The sequence below is a fragment of the Amblyraja radiata genome, chromosome 47 (assembly GCF_010909765.2).
Source record: "Amblyraja radiata isolate CabotCenter1 chromosome 47, sAmbRad1.1.pri, whole genome shotgun sequence".
Taxonomy (NCBI): Eukaryota; Metazoa; Chordata; class Chondrichthyes; order Rajiformes; family Rajidae; genus Amblyraja; species Amblyraja radiata.
This window is the reverse complement of record NC_046002.1, coordinates 3,940,916-3,965,171: the sequence shown is the minus strand read 5'-3', so window position 1 is coordinate 3,965,171 and position 24,256 is coordinate 3,940,916. Positions and strand designations below refer to the sequence as shown.

Here is a 24,256-nt window from a genome sequence, read left to right as displayed (position 1 = left end):
GAGAAAAATACTATTGCAATCAAAAATGCACACTTTCGGAATGACTGCCTACCATTCATGAACCCGAGGTGAAACGTCAATGCCGCTGATCTCAATAACATCGGATGCTGTCACAGAGACGCAGGGCGTGGAAACAGGCCCTTCTTCTCTGCCCCTCCCTCTGGTCTATATCACTGGCTCCCCTCCATCCTCCCACCCCCCCCCCCCCCACCCCCCAACTCTGGTGCCCATTATGTTCCCCCCCTCTCTTATACCAATGTAAAGCACTTTGGCCAACCAGAGTTGTTTTTGTAAATGTGCTATAGAAATAAAAGTGACTTGACTTGACTAGTGACGACCATGCAGAAAGGGCAAACTATGCAGAGGTCGTGAAAGTGGGATGGGCTCTTTTGTCAGTATAGGGCCTGTCCCACGGGCATGGGACTCCATGCGGCAAGCGCGACCTAACGTGGTCGCTTGAGCCGTACGGCCTCGCGGGGCCGGTCCCACTTCGATCGCCGGAGCCGTATGGAGTTGGTCCCGACATCGCGCGGGGCTCCGAAAAACTGGCCGTTCAAAAATTCCGCCCGGCAACGGCCCGCAGCCGTACGTGACGCGCGGACTTCCCGCGGACTTCGCTCGCACTTCATGTCACTCGCTCGACCTCCGCGCGGCCCCCGCTTCTGGTTAGGTCGCGCTTGCCGCATGCAGGCGCATGCTGGTGGGACCGGCCCTTTAGGTCGCGCTTGCCGCATGGAGTCGCATGCTTGTGGGACAGGCCCTTTAGTTAAGGGAAAAAAGGTGCGAGTGCAGCCACTTACTGTGGTACGGCGGCTTCAGTGGAGGGTATCCGTTCTGCTGCGATGGGTGAGGGGGGGCAGTGGGGGGGGGCGTCGGGGGGGGTGCCATCTGCTGCAGCGGCGGGGCGATCTGTAACAGCCCCTCGCTGTTATTCATGGAGTTGAGGGAGCTGCTGGCTGCTGAGAGAGAGAGAGGAGAGAGAGTTAAAGAGAGAGAGAGAGAGGGTTGAACAATTCACCGTCAGCCGAGGGGTTTCTCCACCGCCGCGGAAAACTCTTCCGATTAAAATTCCCGAAATGATTCCAACTCGTTCACAGTTTGGCCGTCCGACAGGAGCGAGTGGGAAAGGGAGAGAGAGAGAGAGAGACGACGTGACTTGTGAGATGGGGGCGGGGGGGGGGGGAGGGGAAGGATACCACAGGAGGGAATGACCATAGGGGGAGGAGGGGGGGGACAACAAGAGGGGGTATCAGAGTGGGGGGATGAGAATTTGGGAGGGGGAGACCAGAGTTGGGGGGGGAGGGGAGCAGAGTTAGGGGGGGGGGACCAGATTTTTTTTGGGGGGGTGGGGCACACACCAGTGGGGTGAAGAAGGAGGGAACCAGAGTGGTTGTGGGGGAGAAACAGAATGGGGACCAGAGTTGGGGGAGGGGGGGGGGGGGTGGGAGGAGGGAGGGGAGCCAGGGGGAGAGGCAGAGAAGGAGGGCAGAAGGGGGGCGTGGGGGAGGGAACCAGAGTGGGGGAGGGGATGGCAGAGTTGCCGGGGGGGGGGAGAAGGGGGGGAACCAGAGTGGTTGGGGGAGAGGGGGGAAACAGAATGGGGTAGGGAGGGGGAGGAGGGACCAGAGTTGGGGGGAGGGGAAGGAGGGAGTGGAACTAGAGTGGGGAAGAACAGAGGGAGGGGCAGAGAAGGAGGGCATATGGGGGGCGTGGGAGGGAGGGGGGGCAGAAACATGCACAGCAAAAGCCATTTTAGAATATCTCTGGCAGGCAGAAAACCGAATGGGATCATTTCACAACATCGGGAGCCGACCTGGTTGGTGAACGACTCCAAACACCAAACACTAATGATGAAACACCATTGATCAAGCATGTGAAACTACAAAATATCAGATCAAAGGGAGGCTACAGATTTCTGGCTGTTGAGTAGAGCAACTACTCGTGGATAAAAACTTTAGGCAGGACCGACTCAGCTTATAAAGAAGGTTCTCTGCACAAATCAAGGCAAGAGGCCAGCTATTAAACAAGCTTGACAAAGTTATTTTCCAAAGGTAGACAAACGCTCAACTGCTCTCCCTGGATGATATATACAGGCCGGGCCACAAACATCAAGCAGGACACATCCCACCCACCCTGCCAACCACCCTTTCTGCTACCCTCTGAGGGGCGATACAGGTCTTTGAAGACTAAAAAATAGTTTCTACCCATGTGCGATAAAAAGAACTCTAGCAGAGAACACTGGGGGAAGTACAATATAATTCGGGGTGCAAGATAACACGCAATATTCTTTTGAAATATTTTTAAGACCTATTCATTATTTTCTTTACTGATCTTGTGTATATGCGAGTCAATGGCTGTTGTGTTTTGTTCTTTTTAAATCTTTTATCCTGTGTCTTCTATGTACACACCGGAGGAGATGCAATGGAATTTCGTTGTACAGTGGTTGTGCATTGACAATAAACGTATTCTATAAAGGTGCTGGAGAAACTCAGCGGGTGCAGCAGCATCTAAGGAGCGAAGGAAATAGGCAACGTTTCGTCCCGAAACGTTGCCTATTTCCTTCGCTCCATAGATGCTGCTGCACCCGCTGAGTTTCTCCAGCATTTTTGTGTACCATACATACATCGATATACACACGCACACACACATCGATATACACACGCAAACACCTTCGATTTTCCAGCATCTGCAGTTCCTTCTTAAACAAAGTATTTTCAAGGCAGGATTTTGACCCCCGGGACGAGTGGAAGAGGCTACTCACGGGGTGGAGACAAGGGAATGTTGGGGTAGCTGTGCACGGTCGGCCTGGACGTCTCCGGGATGGGCAGGACGGGCGGCGGCGGCGGCGGAGGCAGAGGCAGAGGCAGAGGCAGAGGCAGAGGCTGGGCGTACGGCTCGGTGGGCAGCAGCGTCCTGGGCGGGTGATTGGCCTGTTCCTCAGCGTGGGGCATCACCTGGGCACAGTCCAGCTGCACGCACTCGTGGATGAACTCGTCCTTCACCAGCCGGCTGGGTGGAGCTAACACAACACACGGAGCACGTTCAGAAGCCACAGCAGCAGAATCAGGCCACTCAGACCCGCACCACCCCCTCGTTTCACCCCTTGCCATCGGACGTATAAAATGATAAAAGCACTGCGACAAGCTAGGTGCAGGAAAAATGTTCCCAATGTTAGGGCAAGTCCGGAACCAGGGGCCACACACAGTCTTAGAATAAAGGGGAGGTCATTTAAGACTGAGGTGAGAAAAAACTTTTCCACCCAGAGAGTTGTGAATTTGTGGAATTCCCTGCCACAGAGGGCAGTGGAGGCCAAGTCAATGGATGGATTTAAGAGAGAGATAGATAGAGCTCTAGGGGCTAGTGGAGTCAAGGGATATGGGGAGAAGGCAGGCACGGGTTATTTATTGTGGACATGATCAGCCATGATTACAATGAATGGCGGTGCTGGCTCGAAGGGCCGAATGGCCTCCCCCTGCACCTATTTTCTATGAAAGAAGGTACAGGAGCCTGAAATGTCCAGATTGAAGAGCAGCTTCTTCCCTACAGCCATTAAGGGCCTGTCCCACTTGGGCAACCTAATTGGCGAGTTTAGAAGAGTTTGGGAGAGTTTGAATAAATGACATGTTGAAGACCTCCTTCGACTATGTGGAAGACTAGCTTCGACCTCCTTCGACTATGTGGAAGACTAGCTTCGACCTCCTTCGACTATGTGGAAGACTAGCTTCGACTAACTTTGGTAAAATTGGACACTGAATAATGGAGAGTGAAGACGATCTCCTTCGACCTCCCTTCGACTATGATGAAGACTATCTACGACTACCTTCGACTACCCTCGATTACCTACGACTAACATGCCGACCTACTACTTCGACTAAGCCTACGAGTGAAAAAAGCACCGATTTTTTTCCACGGCGACCTTTTTTTACTCGTGGGCAGTTTTCAACATGTTGAAAAATACGCCGCGACCTAGCTGAGTCCTCGAGTACGCGGGGACTACTCTCGAGCTTGAAGGAGAGTTACAGAGACCTCCTAGGACCTCGTGTCGACCATGCTGCGAGTATGTCGAGGGCAAACTCGCCAGAACTCGCGGATTAGGTCGCTGCAGTGGGACAGCCCCGTTAGGCTATTAAATTGTTTCTTGTGGGGTTTACAGAGTAATATGTTTGCATATAAGTGATAGGAGCAGAATTAGGCCATTCGGCCCGTCGAGTCTACCCCCCCCCCCACCCCCCCCCATGCAACCATGGAGGGGGGGGGGGGGAAGCTCCAGCACTTTGTCCTTCTTTTCCCTTCTTGTTCTGGAATCCCCTACTCTGGGAAAACATAGAAAATAGGTGCAGGAGGAGGCAATTCGGCCCTTCGAGCCAGCACCACCATTCATTGTGACCATGGCTGATCGTCCCCAATCAGTATCCCGTTCCTGCCTTCTCACCATATCCCTTGATTCCAATAGCCCCTGGAGCTCTATCTAACTCTCTCTTAAATCCATCCAGTGATTTGGCCTCCACTGCCCTCTGTGGCAGGGAATTCCACAAATTCACAACTCTCCGGTTGAAAAAGTTTTTTCTCACTACAGTCTTAAATGGCCTCCCCTTTCTTCTAAGACTGTGTGTGTCCCCTGGTTCTGGACTGGCCCAACATTGGGAACATCTTTCCTGCATCTAGCTTGTCCAGTCCTTTTATAATTTTATATGTTTCTCTAAGAGCGTCCCCTCATCCTTCTAAACTCCAGTGAAAACAAGCCGAGTCTTTTCAAACTTTCCTCATATGACAGTCCCGCCATCCCGGGGATCAATCTGGTGAACCTACGCTGCACTGCCTCAATCACAAGGATGTCCTTCCTCAAATTAGGAGACCAAAACTAGGAGGAAAAAGACTGCGCGTTCAGCCTCATGATGTTATACTCCTCTGTAAGACCACCGCTCATCTTCCTGCACTCCTAGGCATAATGTTCTGCACTGCTCATTCTCACTCTATAACACAGTTTCTCCAGACCTGAACATGTGTGAGTGAAAACGAGCGATGTCAAATACTCACCTGTATTCTGGAGGCTCAAACCTGCATGAGGAGAAAAAAAAGAGATGTCTTAACATTTCAGGCAGTCACGGTGGCGCAGCGGCGGAGTTGCTGCCTTACAGCGAATGCAGCGCCGGAGACCCGGGTACCATCCCGACTACGGGTGCTGTCTGTACGGAGTTTGTACGTTCTCCCCGTGACTTTTCTCCGAGATCTTCGGTTTCCTCCCACACTCCAAAGAAATACAGGTTTGTAGGTTAACTGGCTTGTTAAATGTAAAAATTGTCCCTAGTGTAGTGTTATAGCCCTGTCCCACTGTACGAGTTCATTCAAGAGTTCTCCCGAGTTTGCCCTGATTCGAACTCGGAGATTTACGGTAATGGCCGCTCGTCGGTACTCTGGGCCCTCGTGGACACTTTTTCAACATGCTGAAAAATCTTCACGAGTCTTCCCGAGCTTACCCGAGCGTTTCCCGAGCACCTGCCGTTAGCGTTACGAGCCGCTAAGAGACGTCCCCGAGCTCCGACGTACCCGCTACGTTCATTCTACGTGCTTACCACGAGTTTGATTATTTTTAAAACTCGGGAGAGCTCTTGGAATGAACTCGTACCGTGGGACAGAGCTATATCTTTGATCAGACTTCAAAGGTTCAAAGGTTCAAAGGTTGTATTTATTGTCACATATACCTAGGTGTAGTGAAATTCTTTTTGCCAATGCAGCACATAAAAAAGAATACAAACATAGCAATAATAAATAGCTTCAACATAAAAACATCAGACTTGGACACAAGATGCTGGAGTAAAGAGCCTGTCCCACTTGAATGAACTCGTACAGTGGGACAGGGCTTTACGTGTGCGGGGATCGCTGGTCGGCACGGACCCGGTGGGCCGAAGGGCCTGTTTCCGTGCTGTATCTCTAAACTAAACGTCTCCTAATAGATGAATAAAGGGGAAAGTCTCCAATGTAGGGGTGAGGCATCTCATAGAGTCTGGGTAAACACAACAGCAGGACTGGTCAGAGCAACAAAGTTTAGTTTATGAGAGGCAGCATGGAGAAAGGCCATTCAGCCCATCAATTCCATGCCCATCATCGATCACACCATTGTTCGATTATCATTTGATGTGATCTTTAGAGATACAGCGTGGAAACAGGCCCGTTGCCCCACCGAGTTTGCGCCGCCCAACGATATCCCCGTACACTAGCACTATGGTACACACTAGGGGACAATTTACAGAAGTCAATTAACCGACAAACCTGGAGTGTGGGATGGAAACCGGAGCACCCGGAGAAAACCCACGCGGTCACAGGGAGAACGTGCAAACTCCGTACAGGCAGCATCCAAGGTCAGGATTGAACCCGGATCTCTGGAGATTTAAGGCAGCAACCCCACTGGGGGAGCTGAGATTCCCCCCCCCCACCCCCACCCCGATGCAGGAGCTTGATCGCCCCGACGAGTAAGGGGCTGCCGCCGGCCACGGGAGTGAGATCGTCCCGTCAACGGAAGGCTCGAGGCCCGCGACCGCTGGAGGACAAAGAAGGGGAGACTGAACTTTTTTTCGCCTTCCATCACAGTGAGGAATGTGGAGGAGTCACTGTGGTGGATGTTGATGTTGAAATGCATTTTGTGTGTTCTGTTGCTTTTTATTGGTATGGCTGTACGGCAAATCAAATTCCTCATATGTTGCAAAACATACTTGGCTAATAAAATATGATTATGATGATGAATGTCTGTTGTGCTGCTGCAAGTAAGAATTTCATTGTTCTGTTTCAAGAGTCAAGTGAGTTTATTGTCATGTGTCCCAGACAGGACAATGAAATTCTTGCTTTGCTTCAGCACAACAGAACATTGTAGGCATAAATACAGAACAGATCAGTGTGTCCATCGTTTCGGGCTGAAACCCTTCTTCTGAAGCATTTTCCTCGAACTGTGTCTGAAGAAGGGTTTCGGCCCGAAACGTTGCCTATTTCCTTCGCTCCATAGATGCTGCTGCACCCGCTGAGTTTCTCCAGCACTTTTGTCTACCTTCGATATTCCAGCATCTGCAGTTCCTTCTTGAATATAGTTCAGAGTTTGTTTGATGTTGTATTTAATAGTCTGATGGCTGTGGGGAAGTAGCTATTCCTGAACCTGGATGTTGCAGCCTTCAGGCTCCTGTACCTTCTACCTGAAGGTAGCAGGGAGATGAGTGAGTGGCCAGGATGGTGTGGGTCTTTGATGATACTGCCAGCCATTTTGAGGCAGCGACTGCGATAAATCCCCTCGATGGTAGGGAGGTCAGAGCCGATGATGGACTGGGCAGTGTTTATTACTTTTTGTAGTCTTTTCCGCTCCTGGGCGCTCAAGATGCCGAACCAAGCCACGATGCAACCGGTCAGCATGCTCTCTACTGTGCACCTGTAGAAGTTCGAGAGAGTCCTCCTCGACATACCGACTCTCCGTAATCTTCTCAGGAAGTAGAGGCGCTGATGAGCTTTCTTTATAATTGCATCAGTGTTCTGGGACCAGGAGAGATCTTCAGAGATGTGCACGCCCAGGAATTTGAAGCTCTTGACCCTTGATATGGTAAAACACTCTGTTGACTTTTGTGAACCCGAATTTCTGGTGGTGAGGGCGGGGGAGGGGAGGGGAGGGGAGGGAGGGAATGAAAACCCACGAAGGGTCGCTGCTAAAAGTATGGATACCTATTTGCCACTCACCGATCCCGGGTGAGACGACCCGCTCGTAATGGTAGGGGTTGACGCAGACGCTGTCGTACTTCAGGTCGAAGGCAAACTGACAGAACTTGGCGTGCTTCAGCTCATTCTTGTGCAGGTCTGGCCATCGCCACAGGCGAGCGTAGATCACGTGGGGAAAGCCTTTCCTCCCAGCGACCTGGAGAGAGGAGGAAAAAAAAACACAGGCAGGGTGAGTGAGAGTCGCTCCAAGTCCCAATGCATCAGTTCGAGGAATATCGGCACTTCTGCCAGCAGGGAATTCAGGTTGAGAGTCACAGTGTGATACAGTGTGGGAACAGGCCCTTCGGCCCAACTTGCCCGCACCGGCCAACATGTCGTTCATCATTAGAGCCTGGATCTTGCCATAAATGGCATAAGTGCCTTTTAGAAACATAGAAAAAAGGCGCAGGAGTAGGCCATTCGAGCCTGCACCGCCATTCAAATTGTTCGTAACGATTCCGTAAGAGGTTGTAGGAGTTCGTAGATATATCGTAGCGGCTCGTTATGCCAGCCGTAGGTACTTGTGCAATCAGGTAAGTCGGGACGTTTTTCCAGCCTGATAAAAAGGCTGGCAGTATCATCAAAGAGCCGCAACATCCTGGCCACACACTCATCTCCCTGCTACCTTCAGGTAGAAGGTACAGGAGCCTGAAGACTGCAACAACCAGGTTCAGGAATAGCTACTTCCCCACAGCCATCAGGCTATTAAACCTGGCTCAGACAAAACTCTGATTATTATTAACCAATTATCTGTTATTTGCACTTTATCATTTTATTCATTCATGTGTGTATATATTTATATTATAGTATATGGACACGTTGATCTGTTTTGTAGTCAATGCCTACTATGTTCTGTTGTGCTGAAGCAAAGCAAGAATTTCATTGTCCTATCAGGGACACATGACAATAAACTCACTTGAACTTGAACTTGAAAAATGTCCACGAGTAATAAAATGGTCGGGAAGAAAGAAACTGCAACTTTTTACCCGTAAGGAGGGCATCGAAATAGTCGTGGGAATTCGTAGACGTACTCGTAGGCGTCTGTGAACATCGTCGTGGAAGGTCGTAGGAGTTCGTACATTACCACGATCTTGATTTTTTTTTAGTCAAGTCAAGTCAAGTCACATTTATTTCTATAGCACATTTAAAAAACAACTCTCGTGCTTTACATTTGTTATAAGAATAGCACAACAAAACAGACTACATACATATATACATGTAGCCCTCACTCAGAGGACGTCAGGAAAGTAAGTAAGTCATTTTTATTTATATAGCACTTTTAAATCAAATCACGTTGAAGCCAAAGTGCTTTACAGAGAAGAAATTAGATTTCCATACATCCATATGGCTTGGGAGTATAGATAAGTCTTTAGTCTTGACTTAAGAGTCGATGGAGGGGGCTGTTCGTTCTGATGGGAAAGAGGATGCTGTTCCACAGTCTAGGGGCTGCAACCGCAAAGGCGCGGTCGCCCCTGAGCTTATGCCTAGACCGTGGGATATTCATCAGCCCCAAGTCGGCCGATCTGAGGGGCCTGGAGGTGGAGTGGCGGGTGAGAAGACTTTTTATGTTGGTGGGGGCAAACTCGGCAAAGGTTTTGAATTAAGTCGTGAACGTGGGACAGGCTCTTGACTATTAATGTTAATTCAGTTCTCTCTCATGCTGTTATTCGGTTACTGCCTCCTTGGTGGAGTTGCTGCCTTACAGCGCCAGAGACCCGGGCCTGTTTCTGCTCTGTATCTCTAACCTAAACTAAACTAAACCACCCACGATCTCCAGAGATGGTGCCTGACCCGCTGCGTTACTCCAGCACTTTGTGTCCTACTTAGAACACCAGATGGCAATATGTCCAGCTCTAACATAATCTCTGAGAGTACAGAAGACTATTATCCCATTAGCCATTTAATTAAACTATCGCTAGGCTGTAGATGGATGTTTTTTTGCCTGCTTACTTTGCAAATCACTGCTCATTCAGATTTCCCAGCTTCTTGCTATCTGGGAAATGCTCAGAAATCCAAGGTCCAAAGTGGATGGCCTCAGGGTGGAAATACATTAAATTCCATTTGCCAGAGTTTAGCTCACTTAGTTAAACTGTCAATCATCCCGATGCAGCCATCTGCATTATTTATTGTATCGTGCAATTTGGTGCCATCAGCAAATGTAGACAAAACGGCTTTGTTCCTGCAACATTCAGATACGATGAAATAGTTGTTCGCATCTCTGGGGCAAACTACTAGTCAACCCCTGCCCCTCATTGTGAGTTGAGTCACAATGGCGCAGCGGTAGAGTCGCTGCTTCACAGCGCCGGAGATCCGGGTTCAATCCCGACCACGGGTGCTGTCTGTACGGAGTTTGCACGTTCTCCCCGTGACCTGTGTGGGTTTTTCTCTGAGATCATAAGATCACAAGGAATAGGAGTAGAATTCGGCCCATCAAGTCTACTGCGCCATTCAATCATGGCTGATCTATCTCTATAGATACTGCTCTAGGGGCTAGTGGAGTCAAGGGATATGGGGAGAAGGCAGGCACGGGTTATTGATTGGGGACAATCAGCCATGATCACAATGAATGGCGGTGCTGGCTCGAAGGGCCGAATGGCCTCCTCCTGCACCTATTTTCTATGTTTCCTAACCCCATTCTCTTGCCTTCTCCCCATACCACTGATACCTGTACTAATCTCTGCCTTAAAAATATCCACCAACTGCAGGTTTGTAGGTTAATTGGCTTGGTGTAAATGTAAAAAATAGTCGCTAGAGTACGTAGGATAGTGTTAATGTGCGGGGGTCGCTGGTCGGCGCGGACCCGGTGGGCCGAAGGGCCTGTTTCCACACTGTATCTCAAAACTAAAAGGAAGGAGAAGAGGAGGAATTTCTTTAGCCAGAGGGTGGCGAATCTGTAGAATTCACGGTGTTGGAGTCCAAGTCATTAGGTATTTTTAAACATAGAAAATCGGTGCAGGAGTAGGCCATTCGGCCCTTCGAGCCAGCATCGCTATTCAATATGATCATGGCTGATCATCCAAAATCAGTACCCTGTTCCTGCTTTCTCCCCATGTCCCTTGATTCCGTCAGCCCTAAGAGCTAAATCTAACTCAAAGCAGAGATTAACAGATTCTTGATTAGTAAGTGGAAGGTTATGGGGAGAAGGTACTAGACTCGATGGGCCGAAGGGCTTAATTCTGCTCCTATCGCTTATGAACATCAGAAATTAGAAGGTAGACAAAAATGCTGGAGAAACTCAGCGGGTGAGGCAGCATCTATGGAGTGAAGGAATAGGTGACGTTTCGGGTCGAGACCCTTCTGGAAACTCAGCGGGTGAGGCAGCATCTATGGAGCGAAGGAACAGGTGACGTTTTGGGTCGAGACCCTTCTGGAAACTCAGCGGGTGAGGCAGCATCTACGGAGCGAAGGAATAGGTGACGTTTCGGGTCGAGGACCCGAAACGTCACCTATTCCTTCGCTCCATAGATGCTGCCTCACCCGCTGAGTTTCTCCAGTATTTTTGTCGACCTGCGTGTTTAGTATAGATATTTTTAAATCAAAGAAAAAGGGGGTGAATGCACTTTCTAAAGCAAGCTGGGATGGGGTGCTTCCTCTGTTGAGGTGAGACAATGGTAAAAATGCAAGCCTTCATCAGAGATCACACCAGTGGGTCGAGAGCTGCAGAGAGCAGACCACAACCAACCCATTTCCAAGCCGAGTGAATGGACGACGTCAGCACTAGGAAAACCAAAATTATTACGGCTTGTAACCTATATCCACACTCAAATCTGACACAGTGTAAAAGAATCGTAAGCTGCATAAAGGCCAACAAGCACTCTGGGGGTCAGATAAAATATCCCCTCAGTTAGAATCGCCACTCTTTCCCGGTCAGATGGAGCTTGCTTTAGGTACAGACGAGGCACTCTGCCTGCATTAATGTGCCTGCACTCAAAGCCCCCAAAGAGCAACATCCACTACGCTGATGAAAAACACAAGTTCCTTCGAGGATCGGGCATCAATCATTCAGCAGTGTCTAATTGGCAATTATTGGTGTGATCTCAGTCCAGTCTGCCCGACCCGTAAACAGCAGCCGAGCAGCTGGGGTGGGATAGAATGCAGCGGGTGGCTCTACTGAACACAAACTCTCACTCACAGTCTCACTTACACACTCACACTTACTCGTGCACACACTCACGCACACAATCTCGCACGCACTCTCGCTCCGTCACGCACACTCTCGCTCACACACTCACGCATGCACACACTCGCTCTGGCACGCATATTCTCGCACACACACTCTCGCTCGGGCACGCATACTCTCACACGCACACTCTCGCACACACACTCTCGCACACACTCTCACTCGGGCACGCATACCCTCGCATGCACACTCTTGCTCACATACTCTCACTCGGGCACGCACACTCTCGCTTGCACACTCACGCACGCAAACACTCGCTCGGGCACGCATACTCTCGCATGCACGCACACACACACACTCTCGCACACATGCACTCTCGCTTGCTTGCACACGCCCCTTATGAATGAGGGGGGCACAGTGGCGCAGCGGTAGAGTCGATGCTTGACAGTGCCAGATATCCAAGTTTGATCCTGACCACGGGTGCTGTCCGTACTGAGTTTGCACGTTCTCCCTGCGACCGTGTGGGTTTTCTCCAGTTTCCTTCCCCCACTCCAAAGACGTGCCGGTTTACAGTTGAATTGGCTTCTGTGCAATCGTAAATTATCCCCAGTGTGCAGTCAAGAGTCAAGAGAGTTTTACTGTCATGTGTCCCAGATAGGACAATGACATTCTTGCTTGCTGCAGCACAACAGAATATGTAAATATAATACAGAACAGGAGATAAAAGTTCAGTATGTGAATAGACCAGAGGATGATAGTGCAAGTGTACAGGGTGATTGCTGGTCGGCACGGACCGCGTGGGTGAACAGGGCCTATCTCCACGCCGCATCTTTAGAGTGTAACGTCTATATCAGTTCATCTTGATAGCAAGCTTTCGTGGGGGGACCACGTGGATAACACAGTCACTAAAGCTTAGATAAAACCTCTGGTTCTGCCCAAAGGAAGTGAAAACCACAGCATATACAACATTGGTTAGACCCTTACTGGAATACGCTTCATGCGTCTGGGACCCATACAAAACTGGTCATATCAACAAATAATAATAATAATGGATGGGATTTATATAGCGCCTTTCTAATACTCAAGGCGCTTTACATCGCATTATTCATTCACTCCTCAGTCACACTCGGTGGTGGTAAGCTACTTCTGTAGCCACAGCTGCCCTGGGGCAGGCTGACGGAAGCGTGGCTGCCACTCTGCGCCTACGGCCCCTCCGACCACCACCAATCACTCACACACATTCACACACATTCACACACAGGCAAAGGTGGGTGAAGTGTCTTGCCCAAGGACACAACGACAGTATGCACTCCAAGCGGGATTCGAACCGGCCACCTTCCGGTCGCCAGCCGAACACTTAGCCCATTGTGCCATCTGCCAATTGCAAACTAGAAGGGGTACAGAGGAAAGCAGCACGCTTTAGCATCGGGAACTACAATAGAGGTAGCAGTGTCACGCAGATGCTGTCCGACCTGGAGTGGAATACGCTGGAAACAAGAAGGGCAAGGAACAGACTAGCCATGTTGTACAAGATTCACAAGGGGATGGTGGGCATAACTGCAGATAGAAACATAACATACTCAACAGATAGGAGAACAAGAGAGAGAAATGATATGCAAATTGAAACCCCATTCGCCAAGACAGGTATTTATAAGAACTCATTCTTTGTAAGAACCTTAAGGGAATGGAATAAACTAGACAACAATATAGTCAAATCACCTTCACTAGATAGTTTTAAGGGGGCACTAACAGCACGTTAGTATGCACAACACCTCCAATTTCTGTTCCATTCTGTTTGTAGTTTGTTTGGTTGTTTGTTTGTTTGTCTTTTTGCACAAAGTCCGCGAGCATTACCACTTTTCATTTCACTGCACATCTCGTATGTGTATGTGGCGAATAAACTTGACTTGACTTGATATGCAGAGTACTGCCCAGCCGACTGCAAATTTAGAAGGTATCAGCATGGCAGGAGTTAACAAACCGTAGGTAGACGCGATAGATGGCAGCTGATTACTCGAGCAGGTTAATGATATGAAACTTAAGGGCCCAGAAGCATTCCTTCAGCCAGGCTGGGCTCTGAAATGTGACACCCTCCCTTCATCTCGCTGACCCCTGCGACCCGGCTCAGGGTTTCTTGTTTATCCCATTGTGGTGAGATGTCAAAACTTATCGAGTGACGCCGGTTTCACTGGCGCCACTGTGCAATGTACACCGGCTCCGACCCATATTCACGTTGCATCAAGGGCACCAAAACCCCCCACGCAGACACCCAAACTGCTCCTGCTACTCGCAGGCCTCAGCTTATTAGGGCATTTTATATACACCAAGTCGAGTCAAGTCAAGAGAGTTTATTGTCATGTGTCCCAGATAGGACGCTGACATTCTTGCTTGCTGCAGCACTACAGAATATTGTAAGCATAAATACAGGACAGTTCAGTGTGTCGATATAGCATAGACCTTATATATATACACACATAAATAAACAGATAAAGTGCAATAGGCTGTTATAGTTTTTAAGAAGGAACTGCAGATGCTGGAAAATCGAAGGTACACAAAAATGCTGGAGAAGCTCAGCGGGTGCAGCAGCATCTATGGAGTGAAGGAAATAGACAACGTTTCGGGCCGAAACCCTTCTTAACGTTGCCTATTTCCTTCGCTCCATAGATGCTGCTGCACCCGCTGAGTTTCTCCAGCATTTATGTCTACCATAGTGCAGAGTTTGTTTGATGGTGAGTTTAATAGTCTGATGGCTGTGGGGAAGTAGCTGTTCCTGAACCTGGATGTACCAGATTTCAGGCTGCTGCTGTACCTTCTACCTGATGGCAGCAATGGAGAGATGAGTGTGTGGTTGGATATTTCGGGCCGAAAACACATTAAAAAAACAAAGATAGATGCAAAACGCTGGCAAAACGCTGGAAGTAACTCAGCGGCTCAGGCAGCATCTCTGGAGAACATGGATCGGTGATAATTCGGGTCGGGACCCTTCTTAAGACCACCTATCTGTCTTCTCAAGAGATTGTGCGTCTATCTTCGCTATTAACCAGCATCTGCTGTTCCTTTTTACTGCACACAAACAGTCATCCACTTCCTGAGTTGAATGTAGGGAGATCCTATCTCTTCCTCAAGACACACACACAACTTGTCTTTAAAGTCTGCAGAAAGGTCCTGACCCGAAGCATCATCTAGTCATTCATGTTTAAGAAGGAAGTGCAGATGCTGGAAAAATCGAAGGTAGACAATAATGCTGGAGAAACTCAGCGGGTGAGGCAGCATCTATGGAACGAAGGAATAGGTGACGTTTCGGGTCGAGACATCACCTCTTCGCTCCATAGATGCTGCCTCACCCGCTGAGTTTCTCCAGCATTTTTGTCTACCTAGTGATTCATGTCCTCCAAAGATGCTGCCTGACTTGCTGAGTTAATCCAGCACTTTGTGTTCTATAGTGCGAGTGGGTGATCGATGGGCGGTGTGGACTCAGTGGGCCGAAGGGCCAATTTCCACGCTGTATCTCTAAACATTGGAATGCATTTACTTGTTTGGGGTGGGTGATCGATGGTCTCTAAATTGATCTAGAGGATGCATTTAAGCATCTAGAATTGAACTAGAAGATGCATTTAAGCACCCAGTACGGGTAATCAATGGTCGGTGTGGACTCGATGGGCTGAAGGGCCCAGTTTCCATGCAGTCTCTCCAAACTGAAATCGACTATGAAGCGGAGGCTGCATTTACTCATCTGCTGAGGGCAGCAATTTCATTCTCAGGACCAGCACCCCATTCAGGATAGATTACACCTTCATGTAAGCAGAATAAGTACCGCGTGCATCCCAGGGCACTGGGACTGCAGAAACTGTCGGGAATTAGGGCAGTCACGGTGGCGCAGCGGTAGAGTTGTCGCCTTACAGCGCTTGCAGCGCCGGAGACCCAGGTTCGATCCCGACTACGGGTGCTGTCTGTACAAAGTATGTACGTTTTCCCCGTGGGTTTTCTCCGAGATCTTCAGTTTCCTCCCACACTCCAAAGACGTACAGGTTTGTAGGTTAATTGGCTTGGTGTTGTCCCTAGTGTTGGTGTGCGGGGATCGCTGGTCGGCACGGACTCGGTGGGCCGAAGGGCCTGTTTCTGCGCTGTATCTCAAGACTAAACTAAATGAGAGGGTGGCTTTGCTAAGGCCACATAGTTTTACGGCTTGGACTGCTCTTTCACTTCCAGCAGGGTCAGTGAGCCTGACATTCTCTCTAATCCCACTAGATCCACACTGCCTTTTGACAAGGCTTTGTGTTCCCTCATCTGTTGCCTGCAGAAGTGGACAACACACTGTTGCAGACAAAACATAGTCTTGCCCTCCCGGCTGGATGCCAAGTCAAGGCTAGTGTAACTGAACACAGACACACGCACACACACACAGGCACACACACACACATAGACACACACAAACACACACACACATAGATACACACACACACACACACACAGAAAGACACACATACAGACACACATACATAGACACAGACACACACACACATAGACAGACACATAGACACACTCACACACAGACACACACATAGACACACACACACAGACAGACACACATAGACAGACACATAGACACACAAACACACACATAGACAGACACACACACATAGATACATACATAGACAGACACACACACACATAGACAGACACACATAGACAAACAGACACACACACAGACACACACACACACAGACACACACATAGACAGGCACACACACAGACACACACACATAGACAGACACACACAAACAGATACACACAGACACACACACACACACACACAGACACACACAGACAGGCGCACACACAGACAGACACAGTAGTTTAACAAGACATATAATCAAGATAGTGCATTCCCCTCCCCCCCCCAGTCAGGCAGAATAGAAAATGCCTGTAAATGTGCCATACTCTGCATTCCTAGGTAAACAAACACTATTTAATATACATTTGGACAAGTATATGCATTGGGGAGATAAGACACAAAATGCCAGAGTAACTCAGCGGGTCAGGCAGCATCTCAGGAGAAAAGGAATAGGTGACGTTTCAGGTAGAGATCCTTCTTCAGACTGAGAGTCAGGGGAGAGAAAAACTAGAAGTATGAAAAGGTACAGAACAAATCAGAGCTAGCAGGGAAGGTTTGAAGTCGTGCTGTAATTGTTATATGGTTAAGTGTGTCGACCTGAAACATCACTTATTCATGTTCTCCGTTTGAAGAAGGGTTTCGGCCCGAAACGTTGCCCCTTTCCTTCGCTCCATAGATGCTGCCTCACCCGCTGAGTTTCTCCAGCATTTTTGTCTACCTTCGGTTTTCCAGCATCTGCAGTTGCATCTTAAACAACATGCTGCCTGACCCACTGAATTCCTGAGCACTGTCAGTTTTTTTTTAAAGTTTAGAAGGATTATGAGCCAAACATGGGCATGAGGAACGAGGGTAGATGGGGCGTCTTGGTCGGCTTCGACAAGTTGGGCCGAAGGGCCTGTTTCTATGCCATGCGACTAGGACCCGAAGGCTCGACATTCAATGCTAATACTGTTGGGCTGTTCCTCCACGCTTGAGTGCGGCCTCACTCTGTCAATGGAGGTGGTTAGGAACAGATAGACTATTTCTTTTAATATCACATAACAAGAAACTTCACCAAACTGGTTTATACCAAAGATAGATACAAAACGCTGGAGTAACTCAGCAGGTCAGGCAGCATCTCTGGAGAACAGGAAATAGGTTTAACAAGGAACTGCAGATGCTGGAAAATCGAAGGTAGACAAAAGTGCTGGAGAAACTCGGCGGGTGCAGCAGCATCTATTGAGCGAAGCAAATAGGCAAAGTTTCCGGCCGAGACCCTTCTTCAGATTGATGTGGGAGGGAGGGAGAAGAAAGGAAGAAGAGGAGCCAGAGGGCTGAGGGAGAGCTGAGAAGGGGAGGAGACAGTAAAGGCTACCGGAAATTGGAGAAGTCAATGTTCATGCCGCTGGGGTATAAACTGCCCAAGCGAAATATGAGGTGTTGCTCCTCCAATTTGTGGTGGTGCTCACTCTGGCCATGGAGGAGGCCCAGGACAGAAAGGTTGGATTTGGAATGGGAGGGGGAGTTGAAGTGCTGAGCCACCGGGAGATCAGGTTGGTTAATGCGGACTGAGCGGAGGTGTGTTGCGGACTGAGCGGAGGTGTTCGGCGAAACGATCACCAAGCCTACGCTTGGTCTCACCGATGTAGATCAGTTGACATCTAGAGTAGCGGATGCAATAGATGAGATTTTGTCTAACAGGAAATAAGTTTTTCGTCGGGACCCTTTAGACTTTAAAGATACAGAGTGGAAACAGGCCCTTCGGCCCACTAAATCCACGCCGACCAGCGATCACCCCGTACACTAGCACGATCCTACACAATAGGGACAATTTGTAAACAGTTTTTACAGAATCCAATTAACCTGCAAACAGACTGTACGTCTTTGGAGTGTGGGTGGAAACCGGAGCACCCGGAGAAAACCCACGCGATCACAGGGAGAACGCACAAATAGTACCCGTAGACAGGATTGAACACGGGTCTCTGGCGCTGTAATGCAGCAACTCTACCGCTGCGCCACTGTGCCGCCCCTTAGAGTGATACAGTGTGGAAACAGGCCCTTCGGCCCAACTTGCACACGCCGGCCAACAATGTCCCAGGTACACTAGTCCCACTTGCCTGTGCTTGGTCCATATCCCTCCAAACCTGTCCTATCCATTTACCTGTCTAACTGTTTCTTAAACGTTGGGATAGTTCCAGCCTCAATTACCTCCTCCGGCAGCTCGTTCCATACACCCACCACCCACCACCAGCCATGATCACATTGAATGGCGGTTCTGGCCTACTCCTGCACCTATTGTCTATTGTCTAAATCTTTTCCCCTTCACCTTAAACCCATGTCCTCTGGTCCTCGATTCCCCAAGAGATCTGATCTATTCCTCTCATGATTTTATACACCTCTATAAGATCATCCCTCATCCTCCTGCGCTCCATGGAATAGAGTCCCAGCCTGCTCAACCTCTCCCTATAGCTCACACCCTCTAGTCCTGGCAACATTCTGGTAAATCTTTTCTCCAGATGATTTTCCGTCGTTAGATTAGACCTAAAATTGAAATTTAAATTTAGAAAAAAAATCAGGAGTGACATTGTTGAACCTTTGGTTAAATTTGATAGGACTTGGGGAAGATTTATTCAACATTTTCACACGACATAAATTGCTCCCTCTCCAACCGTTATAAAAATTATTTTACCTTTATACGGTGGAACGGACTTGACGATAAACAGGGACTTAGATTGTTGAAATTCTTTACAGCTCAGATTCTGTTTTGCTTTTTTCCCCCTCTAGTTTAGGGTGGTTTTGTTTCTTCCCTTTTTCTCTTTTTTTTCCTTTTTATCTTTTTGTTTTTTTTCCTACATATATAAGTTTTCTTTTAAACATTTAACTATATTTACATAGAGATGGAGGTGTACAGGAGGTGTATATTCAATGTGTATTTTGACACTGGACTCATATTAGGTTATAGGTACACAAAAATGCTGGAGAAACTCAGCGGGTGCAGCAGCATCTATGGAGCGGAGGAGATAGGCAACTGCGAAATCTCCTGAAGGTATGCCTACTTTGAAGAAGTAAGGATTTCGGCCCGAAACGTTGCCTATTTCCTTCGCTCCATAGATGCTGCTGCACCTACTGAGTTTCTCCAGCACTTTTGTCTACCTTCGATTTTCCAGCATCTGCAGTTCCTTCTTAAACACTTTATCTACTCCATTGTGAAATCTCCTCAAGGTATGCCTACTTTGAAGAAGTAAGGGTTTCGGCCCGAAACGTTGCCTATTTCCTTCGCTCCATAGATGCTGCTGCACCCGCTGAGTTTCTCCAGCATTTTTGTCTACCTTCGATTTTCCAGCATCTACAGTTCCTTCTTAAACATTAATGTAATCCTGATCCCTATGTACCAATATCATTGTTATGTTGATCATTATTCTTTTTGTTTTGTTTTAGTTTTTTGGAGAAAAAAAACTAATAAAAATATATATTTTTTAAACGATTAGACCTAAACAAGAACAGCACTCCCAATTCCAAGCTCGATCCGGCATCCAACCCCAGACTATCTCGCTAATGAGAGCTGAGAAATTCGGCGGCCAAATCGCAATGTAAACACAGGCACACTGCAGAGACAATTTCCATTTACGCAGCAGCTTTAAGGCTGCACAAACATCTTGTGGGCGCGAAACAAGAGAGTAGCGTAGAATAGAGGGAAAGAGAAAATTGGCAGAGGCACGCACAAGGAGATATTAAACACAAGCTGTTGTTGATATGACTGCTCCACCTCACAATCCATTAAGAGACAAGCGCGTAGTAAAATTCACAAACAAACTCCGGGAAACATGAGCCTTCCACTCCAGGGAGTTCACATTTAAAATATTGAAAGCTATTGAAGTGGTCTTAAAACCGGAGGACGATATGATGCACAGAGAGACAGTATTCTGTCCGTCGTGCCTGCTCCGGAGCCCTTCCAGGCATACCATGCGGAAACAGGCCCTTTGGCCCACCAGGTCTGTGCTATCCATCAGACACCCATTTACAGTAAACCTACATTAATCCCATTTGGTTCTCTCCACAACTTCCCAAAGAATCTACTCCACTTCAACAGTTTACATCAGGTAGTTTGGTTTAATTTAGTTTCGAGATAGAGCGTGGAAATAGGCCCTTTCTGGGGGGGGGGAGGGGGGCACAGTTTAAGAATAAGGGGCTGGCCATTTAGAACGGAGACGAGGAAACACTTTTTCCCCCACAGAGTTGTGAGTCTGTGGAATTCTCTGCCTCAGAGGGCGGTGGAGGCCAGTTCTCTGGTTACTTTCAAGAGGGAGCTAGATAGGGCTCTTGAGGATAGCGGAGTCAGAGGATATGGGGAGAAGGCAGGAACGGGGTACTGATTGTGGATGATCAGCCATGATCACATTGAATGCCGGTGCTGGCTCGAAAGGCTGAATGGCCTACTCCTGCACCTACGGTCTATTGTCTTTTGGTCCATCGGGTCCGCGGCGACCAGCGATCCCCGCACATTAACACAAATCACAAGCCTGCATCAAGCCTGTTTCTATAATGTTGGGCGAGTCCAGAACCAGGGGCCACAGTCTTAGAATAAAGGGGAGGCCATTTAAGACTGAGGTGAGAAAAAACTTTTTCACCCAGAGAGTTGTGAATTTGTGGAATTCCTTGCCACAGAGGGCAGTGGAGGCCAAATCACTGGATGGATTTATGAGAGAGTCAGATAGAGCTCTAGGGGCTAGTGGAATCAAGGGATATGGGGAGAAGGCAGGCACGGGTTATTGATTGTTGAAATGTCAACACGAACTTGGTGGGCCGAAGGGCCTGTTTCCATGCTGTACCTTTCAATGAAGATACCCCGCAGGCTCTTAGGGCATGTTCATTGTTTGAAATGTAGACAACGTGCGCAGTTAGTTCCCACATATAGTAATGACCCGACGAAGCAAGTCGTTAAGTTTTAATAAATATTTAACGCTCAAACAACAGACCACGACACCAAGATAATTCCCCTGCATTCCTTTGAAAGAAGAGCCAGGGGAGTATTTATTTGTGGGAGAACAGAAAGCACCTCAGCTTAGAATGAAGAGGACGAGGAATTTCGTTAGCTAGAGGGCGGTGAATCTCCAAGACATTGGGTATTTTCAAACTAGAGATTTAGTTTAGATTCAGTTTAGTTTAGAGATGTAGCGCGGAAACAGGCCCTTCGGCCCACCGGGTCCGCGCCGACCAGCGATCCCCGCACAGTAACACCATCCGACACCCACGAGGGACAATTTTTACATTTATACCAAGCCAATTAACCAACAAACCTGTACGTCTTTGGAGTGTGGGAGGAAACCTCTCGGAGATCTCGGAGAAAACCGACGCGGGTCACGGGGAGAACGTGCAAACTCCGTAAAGACAGCAGCCGTAGTTGGGATGGAACCTGGGTCTGCAGCGCTGGCAGCAACTCTACCGCAGCGCCACCGTAATAAGTATTTAATGCACCATCATGAGTATTTCATTGCCATATATACTGAAAACTGAAGAACAGCAACAGAACCAGGTCTGTAATCGCAGTGCTCACAGATAACGTCATAAACAAAAAAAAGGTTTGCCGCACAATGTCCATGATCGATGATGGGTGATCGATGGTCGGCATGGACTCGGTGGGCAGAAGGGCCAGTTTCTATACATGGAGACATAGAAAATAGGTGCAGGAGTAGGCCATTCGGCCCTTCGAGCCTGCTCTGCTATTCAATATGATCATGGATGATCATCCAACTCAATATCCTGTACATGCCTTCTCTCCATAACCCCCGATCCCTTTAGCCACAAGGGCCACATCTAACTCCCTCTTAAATATAGCCAATGAACTGGCCTCAACTACTTTCTGTGGCAGAGAATTCCACAGATTCACCACTCTGTGTGAAATTTTTTTTCTCATCTCGGTCCTAAATGACTTCCCCCCTTATCCTTAAACTGTGACCCCTTGTACTGGACTTCTCCAACATCGGGAACAATCTTCCTGCATCTAGCCTGTCCAACCCCTTAAGAATTTTGTAAGTTTCTATAAGATCCCACCTCAATCTTCCAAATTCTAGCGAGTACAAGCCGAGTCTATCTATTAAACGAATAGATCACGCCTGTTCTGCCACTCAGTGAGATCAGGCCTCAACATTTATTTCCTGTCCGCTTCCCATAACCCCGTCGTCTATCGATCTCACCCTTGAATATTCCCAGCGTGTCAGCAGCTCTCGGGCTACATCAGTTCAAATATTCACACAAATCCATTCCTCCTCAACTATGAGTCTCAAACGGTTTAAATGATAGACACAAGGAACTGCAGTTTACCAAATAAAAAAAGAAACAAAAACGCTCGAGTAACTCAGCGGGTCAGACAGCATCCCTGGAGAACGTGGATAGGTGACGTTTCGGGTCAGGGCCATTCTGAAACATCACTTCTCCGGGGATGCTGCCTGACCCGCTGAGTTACTCCAGCACTTTATCTCTCTCCATGACTAATGGTCACTTCATCTAGAAACGATATCTACTAGGAAATAGGCAACGTTTCGGGCCGAAACACAAAGGGTTTTGGCCAGAAACGTTGCCTATTTCCTTCACTCCATAGATGCTGCTGCACTCGCTGAGTTTCTCCAGCACTTTTGTATACCTTCGATTTTCCAGCATCTGCAGTTCCTTCTTAAAAACTATATCTACCAGTTTAGTTTAGAGATACAGTGCAGAAACGGGCCCTTCGGACCACCGGGTCGGCATCGACCAGCGATCCCCGCACACTGACACTATCCTACACACACTGGAGGCAATTTCACATTTTATACCAACATTTACTACAAACCAGCACGTCTTTGGAGTGTGGGAGAAAACCAAACTGGTCACGAAAGTACAAACTCCATACTGACAGCACCTGCAGTCGGGATCGAACTCTAGTCGGCAGCAACTCTACCGCTGCGCCACCATGCCGCCGGAGTTTTGGATTTTCACCCCGGCAACCATTTTCACCGCACGGCCTCTGCACAATTCTTTACAATTCAATTACAACGCTTCTCTCTCTCTCTCTCCCTCTCTCCTAAACCCCAAGTATCAGGTTCAATCTATTCCACAATCTTTTCATTCCCAGAATCAATTTAGCCAGCCTTCTCTGCACCGCCGCCAATGTAACTACATCCTCTCAAATGGCAAGGTCCAAAAGTGTATATAGTAATCAAGTCTGACCTCAAAACCCTGTACAATTGTAGCGCCAGCCAGTCCCAGTCTTGAGCTCCATCCCTCTTGCAGCAAATGCCAACGTCGTTTGCTTTCCTGACAACTCGACTTCCTGATACATAGGCAATAGGTGAAGGAGTAGGACATTCGGCCCTTCGAGCCAGCACCTCCATTCAATGTGATCAACCACAATCAGTACCCCTACGGGGATATGCAGAGAAGGCAGGAAAGGGGGGGGGGTTCTGATTGTGGATGATCAGCCATTATCACAGTGAATGGTAGCGGTGCTGACTCGAAGGGCTGAATGGCGTACTCCTGCACCTATTGTCTATTGTCTAAGAGTGGCAAGGGGGGGGTTTAGTGGAAAGGCAGAGGTTACGGTGGCGCAGCGGTAGAGCTGCTGGCTTACAGCGCCAGAGACTCGGGTTCGATCCTGACGATGGGTACTTGTTTGTACGTTCTCCCTGTGAGCTGCGTGGGTTTTCTCCGGGTGCTCCGGTTTCCTCCCACACTCCAAAGACGTGCAGGTTTGTGGGTTAATTGGCTTCGGTATAATTGCAAATTGTCCCTAGTGTGTGGAGGATAGTGCTAGTGTGTGGGGGGTTCCGATTGTGGAT

The 24,256-nt window shown here is 48.5% G+C and overlaps 1 protein-coding gene across 3 annotated transcripts in view; it reads right to left on the bottom strand.

Annotated features, from left to right (window-relative positions):
• LOC116968878 (mothers against decapentaplegic homolog 4-like) overlaps window positions 1-24,256 on the bottom strand; it is a 53,620-nt gene that overhangs the window by 9,184 nt on the left and 20,180 nt on the right. Inside the window, exons 3-7 of one of the 3 annotated variants that reach the window (XM_033015855.1) lie at window positions 7,699-7,888; window positions 5,038-5,058; window positions 2,874-3,019; window positions 2,762-2,840; window positions 801-956 (exon numbers count right to left, since the gene is read on the bottom strand). In XM_033015855.1, the coding sequence (XP_032871746.1) occupies window positions 801-956; window positions 2,762-2,840; window positions 2,874-3,019; window positions 5,038-5,058; window positions 7,699-7,888 (592 nt within the window). Of the gene's footprint in view, window positions 1-800; window positions 960-2,761; window positions 2,841-2,873; window positions 3,020-5,037; window positions 5,059-7,698; window positions 7,889-24,256 lie in introns of all 3 variants that reach the window. The other 2 variants (XM_033015854.1, XM_033015856.1) reach the window with 2 other exon arrangements.